We start from the raw sequence: 10,101 nt of genomic DNA on the forward strand, positions 1-10,101 counted from the left end.
TCACAACAGAGATAAGAACATGACGCTTAGTTTAAGTTAGCTCTTGATATAATCAAGAAGAGAAGATACTGGAGAGCTTTGTCTCTTATTCTCTATCCCGTGAACAAAGTTGGTCCTATATGATACTATAAAACAAGATATCCAACATCGGCTGTCACACTGTGCCGCTCTTTCCATTCTTGAATCTACATATGGTCAGCTCTGGCAAATTGAGAAAATGATACCACTTATTGATAGAACTCACGTGCTCATTACCAATTTAAGCACTTGTTGAAGCCTGCATGCATATTTAAAGGAAGAAGAGTAAACTGCAACTGTAGCTGCATGTTTATATATGTCACGCCCTCACATCAGCTACTTATCTAAGAGGTCGCATCCTAACACGTTAGTTTTAGAACAAACCATAAAGAAAAACTGTACTGACGGAACAGTTGATGCTAAATAGTACGTACGGAAATTGTATGCAAATTCTGGAATTTCGTTGAGCCCGTTGTGTACTGTGACTAATTTGTTCCTGGCCCCTGGACGGGAGACATGGCTTGGAGTACAGCCGTAGCATATGCAGAAATGATATCTTAGGTTTTCAACCTGCCGAGCTTTTTCAAACACTCACAAACATTCAGGACAGAACAATTAGGCATCAAATACACCTAGGGCAGAATCAAAGAACTACTGTGCTGCTGAATATTCAGCATCTACATCTGTAAGGTTAAATTTTGTGCATTGTACTACAAGGTTCAATCTAATTGTCAGGTTCTACACACATGCTTCAATCACTTTCCTGAGAGTAGAACACCTTCTTCAGAGCACGGGGCAGGTTCAGGACAATCTCCGCATACGCTGAAACATATACAAAATTTCAGGAGCAAAAGTACAGATCAGAACAAGCTCAGCGCAGAGTCGTGTGCTTCAACACAAAGGGGAAAGGCCATGGTTAAGATAGGAGGAACCTTCTGGCAAACTCAAGGTCTTCAACGCATCCTCGGCATAGGGAAGGCGAAATGGTACAGGTTGAGCAGTCGCTCCACTACCTGAACGGCGGCCTGCTGCAGATACTCTCTTATAAGAGCGAAGCGGCCAAGCCAAGACCCTCGCCTGACTGGGCAAAGTCAGAATCAGATCTGAATATCGGATACTCACTGTAACCTTGCTGCTCAAGTCACACAGGAGTGGAAATGTCAGCCTCTAGAGTGTACAATATGCAGCTTCAGTATATAAATGCTACAGGTATAAAGGATGTAGTATTTTAGTAGGAATGTGGAGGTACTATAGCAAAATCTAACTGAAACAACCCATAGAGTATCCTTACCATTCGAAATCTTCTAATACAAACTCTATCAAATTATAAGGAAGACTGTTGAACAATTCTCCAATTTGGTTCCCATAGAGCTCCTTGATAAGACGAACCTTGAACATGTGGAAGCATTATAATCAGCGCATTGTTGTCAAATATAACACACTGGACAAGCTTTATGGTATATAGTTTTCAAGTATTTGCACACAATGACTAAACTCAGACATACATGTAGAACACATACATATTAATCAAGACACAACGTTAAATACATGTAGAATAACACCAGGCAGGGAAGATGAGATTTTAAAAAATCTGAATCCTTTTGGGGACCAAAGATGATCAAGTATTGTACTCGTATAAAAATATTTAGGCTCGAAATGATTCCCACGGTATCCTGGGCAAAAAAGGACAAGTTTATGACGAATATAGAGTGAATAGTACATGTACATGGGTCTTGTTCGATTTTGTCTTTTTTACCTAGGATACAATGATAGTAATTTCCTCGCGAAATATGTTTTATACAAGTACAATACTTGATCATCTTTGGTTCCCAAAAGGTTTCAGATTTTTTTAAATTGCCACGAATATTTCAGATGTACGTGGTGCTTGACACCCATGAGCATGGATGTATTTTCCATGCAAAGTAAAACCATAAATAATAAACATGTTTAATTCACCTTAATTTTGAAAACCAAATTAACTAATATAATGTGATGTTTGAGCTGGTCACCTAAATTTCTGGTTATCAGCTAGAACCTGTGGTTTCAAACAGGATGTAAACTCTTCTTAGTCTAGCAGTGAAGCAGAAGTTGTATGCCCAGACACCTAAGCGAACACGTCGTGTCCAGGTAAATCACAATAGGGAAAATTAGCAAAATAACACCAAAGGAGGTGTAATTATGAAAATAACACCATCAAAACAGTAGAGGGGGTTTGTGAGTCAGACATGGGCCCAAACCCAAAGAAAAACGTAGTTAACACTCAATATGTAGACCCATATAAACACTAGATGGCCAACCTGCAATCTTAGTGTATGACCCAAAATTGTCCTGGGTCAGGTGCAATGTCCAGGCACAGTGAAGCCAGTGCACAGTTCCAGCCAGTTGGCATCGAAAATGGGAAAAGGCAGGACTTGCCCTTTGAACATGTCACAGAAGAAGGAATAAAACTATTTCAATGGTTAATGTGTGCATTTATTTTCGTGTGTAAGGGCTTGAGTATTAAACAACAGGATCCCCGTCAACAAAAAAGGGAGGATAAAGATGGTTTTGTTGAACCATGGACATTGGAAAATATAACAGCACAAAACTGTATATGTTGGGAAATAACACTAACACCTAGAGGAAAGAGCAAATATCCCCTTGGCCTTAGTGAAAGATGATATAGATGACAATGCCAGGTTGATAACTTCAAATCTAACGAAGCATTGTGTTGCAAGCGAGGATCTATCTGAGATAGCCAAAGGTAACTGCAGAGGTACCAATAGTCCTTTTGATTATTCGGAAAACAGCAGTGAAATAGAGTTATTTCCAACACAAAAGATTAACAGGTCATAGAAGTGGCTGTCTTTTATGATGTTATTGTCATGATTGTACACTATTGAGGTGTTACTAATTTAAGTTTTAGGTTAATACCTTGTATGAAACATCAAGTGGTCAAGGTTGTTAGGCTAGAGTAACATAATTTTACTATGCACCATCTCTTCTCTGATAAATACTTACCAACTGAACAATTTATATAGATATAAAGTACGTAAATTTCCATCTATAATAGAAGGAATATGTATACGACATAAGTATGTTCCACAGAATCACAGCTCACATAACGCAATGATGTCCAAGATCCATTATTAAACAACGTGAGAACATAACTACAACCCTGTACTTCAAACATAGGTTTGCATTTTACACTAGATAAGATAATCAAAAGGGAGATAGTGCAATATTTGAAACTGACCTGCTCTCTCCTGTCAATATAAGACTGTAAAATTTCTTCAAGTTGATCAATAAACTTCTGCAGGGCAAAGAAGTCATGTGAGTAGATAGAACTATTTGAATAATAACTGAACGGTAAAAGCAAGTGTCCCATGAAGAAACTTTACAATGGCATTAGATGACAGGTGATCACTTTCTACTTCCCGTATCGGCAGAAAGAAAGGTAAGGTGTGTTCAGTCACAGTCATCTTTTCAAGGAATGACTTGCTCTCCAGAACACAATGATAAATTTCACAAGGCTCTCCTGCAAAATATAATCTGCTTGTTATTTAGTGGAGAAAAACATATGTAGTTACGATGCCTCTATTCTTTCTTTTTTAGATAACTTACTATGCTTATGGTGGACTAGTATTCAGAATGTCAGGGTTTGCACAATGAAATAAGTGTGATTTGGTTTAAAACAAACTAATTGTAGCTATAACAAATTGGTGGTAACTGTCTGCTAGGTAAAATATCGCCTCTGTCTATCTTATTATCCTACACACAACTTTGTATGGTACAGATCAGACATTTCATGGAAATTATGATATTGAAAATGTAAGTGTAATCACCAGCGAAGAATGTCTCGTACTGTATACCAATTCTGGCACCATCCAAACAATAGATAACCTATGAAAAAGAAATACAATTGTTAGGCAGATTAACTTATAAAATAATAGAGGTAATGGAATCGGTGCGTTAGTTGAATCTAACATGCCAGCTCATGAACAGAATTTTATTCTACGATAAAAATATAATGACATGCTACAAGGTAGATATAACATGGTCTGTAGGCTAAATTCTGTTTCGTGGTCACGATATTGTTGTAGGAATCCTAACACAGAACAAGAATGAGAAATTGTGATACCAGAACAAAACTATTAGCAGCAGCAGAAAAAATATCGACCACCAACGATAAAACTACAGCATAAAGTGCAGTCTTTTTGGTAGCCAGCTACTGTGAACAAAAGACACTACTGTAGACTCTAGGAACAAGATTACCTTATTTCTAATTCTATAAGTTGTCCTTGATTGAAATTGACCATCTGCTTGAACATTTGTTTGGTTCACCATCGCCTTCCTTTCAGCCTCCATATGGACCTGGTCTACGAAATAAAGCGAACTCGTCAAAAAACCAAAATGAACAGAGCAACAGTCTATTGCATGTGTAATAAATATGGAAACAGTATAGGGTGCTTAAGGATACGTACCTTCTCACGGATAGTTGCCAGCAAACCATCATTCCACTGCTCATCATCTATTGATATCTCTACAAAGTATAACAGCCTAAGTGTAAGAAATGTGGGATAATATCTGATTAAAATTATATTGCTAGACTGTATGAGAAGACTAAATATGTGCCATACTGACTGTAACAACACAATCCATGAATATGAAAACACTCCTAAGATATACAAAAAAAAAGTAAAAAAATTGCCATATTATCCACAGTAAAATTACTGAAAATTTGTAAATAGTTCTTATTGGTATGTGCATATGTGTGTCATGTGCCAATCAAGGATCAAGGCAACAGTGTGAAAAGCAGCATACCATGCACATGGAAGCATGAAATAATAAATCACATAAATATGCTTCATGAGTTCTTGATGTGGAACAATAATCTCATAGAACCATCAATCTACCACTTGCAATGAAATTCTTTGGTTCGTGTTTATGCCAAACATAGTTTAGATTTTGTACTGAAACAGAACTATGAATCTCAGCGTATATGTGTAGTTCCATGGTCGAAGACTAACCAATCCTACTCAGTATGCTATACATTTAGTAAATAGCTAGGTTATTTAATTTTCTATGAGTGCACACCAGAGACTTCTATTTTCCACCACATAATGAACTCTAGTTTGTGTCTAGTTGAGATCTTGGACTATATCTGTAAACCCACGAGCTCAAATGTTCAAAGTAGCCCTAGAATGTCATCTGGTGAAGTACACTTGCATTTTTTCAACAAAGCCTAAACAGGCCTATTTTTCTCCAGTCTTTATCAAATCAATAATTTGGTGGGTGATGTGTCATGAAAACCTAGAGAGTTCAAAGTCACATGAGGTATTACAGAAGGTAAATCGTTAACAGCGCTGTCAAAATTGAAATTGATTGACTACCACCAAAGGGATGCATAACCACACAAGAAAATCTGAAGAACCAAGTGATTGTGAGGACTGGGGGAACAAGCTTCACCTTGCTACTACAAATGTTTTTCCGAAGAGAACAGTAGGAGAAATCAGTTAAATACAGAGGTAAGTTCTCTTTTGTGCTACTTCAACGTGCATCGCAGACTCAACGCAACGGATTGAAATTCTATCTCCATTTAACTGTAAGTTATGGCCAGTACGTGAAGCATTATTGCCAATTCATGGTCTAAATGGAACTGAATGACGGCCTCTTTGTTTGGGCTGGTTGTGCTGCTGTGTAGGGAAAGCTGCTGTGCAGGAAACACTGCTGTTTTGAGTCTTACTCTTTGGCAATGTAGCTGGCTGTCTAACTGTAAACTAGAGAATTATCTGAAATACCCTCGGAGTCATTTAGAACATGTACTTTTGCTGATTTAGCTGTAATAAATTATGCTAAATTACATATCCATAACATTGTGCTAATTTGCATATCCATCATGAGTGTCGCTTTATCCAAATTGAACACATAGATCTAGACAAAGGTTTGGTAAATTAGCACATCATTAGAACATGGTGAATTTGATGAAATCAGCCAAGAGCCTGCACGTTCAACCGTAAATTAGCACGTTCATGCACATCGATATTACATTAGAGAGTCAACAAACGATTCAGTTCTGGAATAGATACAACAGACAAGCAGTATCACAACAGCACACACATCAGCAGAGAAGGACGAGCTCCCGGTTGCGGGCGTGGTCCGGCGGGCCAGCGGCTGAGGATGAACTCCATCTCGGGAGTAGCAAGACGCACACAAGCAGCACTAGCTCACCTAGGACGGCAGGAGTCTGTCGGTTGGGATGACAGAGACGGCGGTGGCGCGGACGGCGGGGCCATGGTCGTTGGGATGGAGAGGATGGCTGGGGCGGGGTCGTCGCCGAGGGAAGCTCAGCTGGGACCTAGGATGGCGGTAGATGGGCGAGGCAGGACGCGGGGACGAGATCCGGCGGCAGGGAAGCCGGTTGCCAGCGGCGTAAGGCCGGAGAGGAAGAGGTAGGCGGCGGCAAGCACACGATGGGTGGCCCTCTGTCGCTCGACCAGACACGGGAGAAAACTTTTCGTGTTAAGAATAAGCATGGGTGTTGGGTACACGGTTCAGCTCAGTGCTGGCAGTTCGACAGTAATTTCCCAAAACGAAATGGGCAATCAAAGGTACCGGTTTGGGAGCTAAGAAACAAGCTCAGGAAGCACTTCCAACCCATGCTTTTTCGTGTATGTGGGAAGGGAACCTGCTTCAGCAAAAGCCCACAGCAGAGCCAACCCCTTTGTTTCGTTTGTCCTGCTTTTTTCTGTGGAAAGCAGCTAAAAGCCCAAACAAAGAGGCCCTAAGAAACTTAAACCAACATCCAGAAGCATCACAACGCAGCCTTCAGTGGCCTCCCTGCTTGACACAATCAAGGCCGAGGCATGGTCTGGGCAGAAGCAGGGGCTCGGGGCATTCGCCAACTGCTCCCGTAGGCTAGCTTCTTTGGGTTGAGTTGTATGGCGTGGTGTTGGTCCTCCTTCGGACTTGTATATAAACTCCTTTTCTATCAATGCATTGAAATGAAATGCTTTTTGCGTTTTCACATTAAAAAAAACTTGAACCAACATCCTACGGAGACCATTAAACTCACTGCCGGTAAAGTTAATTAGCCATATAAGGGATAATACTCAAACGCAGGTGAGAACATGAAATTTGGAACTTCGTTTATAAGTTCCAGATTAAAGGTTTGAACTCGAAATAATCATCAAGCGACCTGTGAGTATGTTTTGTGAAACTGTGTAGCCTTTGTGTGGGTTAGCCGATAAATTACCATTGACCCTAAGTCTGCATTTAGTTTGGAAAATGACAACTAGTTGACCAAAGCATGGAAACTTGTAACGTGAGCAAACGCTCCTGATAAGTGAACTTGTACAGAAAACTGTAAAAGGGGATAGCATATCAGGTATATTTGTTTCTATACATAATGTGGTAACTGGGAATTGCTGGCAATCTTACTATTAATAAAGATGGTAAAACCGGAAACATCAGAGTATGTGAGGCAAACAGTACCTTCAGTTTGTGCAACTCGTGCAGCCTCGAATTCTTTCTGTAGACGCTCAAAAATCAGCTTATCAGAATCCCTAAAACAATATACTGAAGATGTATAAGAATATTTTACTGGTCATGCACCCACAGATTTAAAGATTTAGCACGTGCATAGAACAGTATCAGACAACCAGTTATGTAAAAGAATGCAGATGTCTAATAAAAAGGCCACTGCTTGTTTTGGGGAATACCATCTGGCATATGACCATAATATGGTAGGGATAAGATGATAAGAACAATCACAATGATATGGAGATCAGAGCATCCATGTTTAATTGAAACATTAAACAGGATGCAATAGCAGCTTAGAAGATTCATTTCTTGGCTAATACCAACAACATCAGAGGTGACTGGAGTTGCCAGGGCTGTGACATGATAGACTGGTATGTGGATCGAAATTTCATAGGTCTGACCCTATGATCATATAGGATCATTAGATATTTAGATCATGATCATAACAAGTTTATCAGCATATTGCCGATTGAGAATTCAAGTTAATATTAGTTCTAGCATCACTTGAGCTCTTTAAATGCTTTCTAATGTAAAACTATCATCCAGAGCTAGTCATGAATGATTACTTTATAGAAAAGTGAGCTACATAAAATGTAAAAAGATAACTTCATTTGAGTATGATGTGAACAAATGCACCCGTATTTCCAAGAGATGTTAAGTTATATTAAATAATTCAAAATTAAACTTGCAGACTAATATACTTGAAAACACAGTCCATCAGAGCCCATTGCTTACAGAGTACGTGTGGTTATAAAAATATGTGGTGACATCGTTATTCTGCAACATTGCAGCAGGCGTACATTAACATAGCATTAGAAAACAGGCTCATTTATTCAACTCAGCACTCAGCCGCAATGTCCTTTCTTAACCTTTTGGTAGTTCTAGATCGATAACTTCATTTTCATTTGTTCGGAACATATTCTCTTCAGTATCGAGCTAATGACGCTACTGTCCAAAAAGAGAAGATGACAAATCCATTTACATATGTGTATTTAAGATAAAATTGAGCTCCTCCCTTTCCTCGATTTTAGCACAACCATAGGACGTCCAACAGTAAGGATCAATCAGAAAAATTCAATGGAGTTGCAAATATATTTGTGGTATAACTTTTCTAGCAACAAAAAGGGCCATCGAATTTTAGCTGTTTCCGTATCTAAGTTAAATGAAAGCTATACAAGGATGACCTCACACAGTGGAAACTGCCGAAAAGGTTAAAGCTCTGATCAAATATCATAAAAGAAGGAACCATAAGTGGGCAAACAATTAGTTGGCAATTAGAATAGAGTTTTTGAAACTTTGCTTATGCAAGCGTTACATGGTATGTAAATTAATTAATGATTAACCATTAAACACACAGTTGGCCAGCAGAGTATACGTCGTTCACGTTATCAGAATACAGAAGCTTGGACAAAAAAGAACAAATAAAGGAGTTACCGTGAGAGGCGCTCTTTCAGATCTTCATGCCTTTTGAGAAGATTCGACACTGCAAAACAAAAGGGCAAATATGGGCTAAGACAGCAGGGAAAGGTGCTTAGTAGAGTCAATAAGTATGCGGGTGAGGGGTACAAGGTTCCCCCAGAGTACAAATAATTAGCACAGCAACAGAAAGAGAAAGGTTATTACGCCGTGCACGTGTGGTCTCAAGTTTTGCATCTTCATCTCTTACGTAAGTCTGCAGTTAATGGAAGGTGAGGGGAAAGGCATCTTAATACCACCAAAAAAAACCTATACACTGAAGACATACAAAGCCATCCGTGTGTAAATGATGGCATACCAGTTCTGATAACGAGTGTTGGCGCTTCCTTAGTTGCTCGCCATGCTGCAATATACGAAAGCGTTGAACTGAGTGAACTGGGTAAGCTCGGTTCTTGATGTACCAATTTTAAGCTTTCAACTGTTTATGGTAAACAATTTCCTTGCAGATTCAAGTTGTGTGTATATGCTCTGCAAACTAAAATGGCAACAATTTGGCAAATAGTGTTGTGTGCATGGTATGCCTAAGGCAACCAGATAAGCATGTAAGGATCTTATATTAGGAGAGTAGGGCATTAGTACATCATGTTGAGGTGTAAGTAGCCAGATGCCTCAAATCGACCAGATGACTTATGTTTCAGTTATCTTTTTTTCGAGAAATTCAGTTACCTTATTATCTCCAAGGACCAGATTACAGAGACATTAAAAACAAATGCAGCACAAAAACTCTGTTAAGTAGCGGGAGGTAGGGCTTCCGGCCGTACCTCCGAGGGGGAGTTCATGGCCACGGTGACGGAGAGGTCCATCCGGTCCGGGGCCAGGGGCGGATCTAGATGGTTGCGGACGGAGCGGAGACAGCAGGGACGCGGCGAGGTGGAACGGGAACGGCGATGGCGGCAACGCGCGTGAGAGGCGGGGGGTCTGGGACTGAGACTTCGGCGGCGACGCCGAGCTACGGCGCGGCGGCAGCGCTAGGGCACAGCGGTGGTAGACCAGAGGAGAAGAGATTTTAGAAGGAACGGCAGTTTGTCGGATTAGAGTCTGGAGATGATTACTGACCAGGTCGAGGAACGAAAAGAGGAAAGTGTA

At 40.0% G+C, this 10,101-nt stretch overlaps 1 protein-coding gene across 1 annotated transcript; it reads right to left on the reverse strand.

Annotated features, from left to right (window-relative positions):
* Positions 1–457: 457 nt before the first annotated feature.
* Positions 458–10,101, reverse strand: LOC127323416 (uncharacterized). Its single transcript, XM_051351558.2, has 13 exons — positions 9,777–10,101; positions 9,314–9,358; positions 9,163–9,211; positions 8,974–9,022; positions 7,492–7,562; positions 4,482–4,540; positions 4,273–4,371; positions 3,843–3,900; positions 3,399–3,535; positions 3,254–3,310; positions 1,310–1,407; positions 951–1,150; positions 458–840 (listed from the first exon to the last, which is right to left on the reverse strand). The coding sequence occupies exons 1-13, from the start codon at positions 9,816–9,818 to the stop codon at positions 770–772; spliced, it is 1,035 nt and encodes a 344-aa protein (XP_051207518.1). The 5' UTR covers positions 9,819–10,101; the 3' UTR covers positions 458–769.

This window comes from Lolium perenne, chromosome 2, assembly GCF_019359855.2.
Source record: "Lolium perenne isolate Kyuss_39 chromosome 2, Kyuss_2.0, whole genome shotgun sequence".
Lineage (NCBI taxonomy): Eukaryota > Viridiplantae > Streptophyta > Magnoliopsida > Poales > Poaceae > Lolium > Lolium perenne.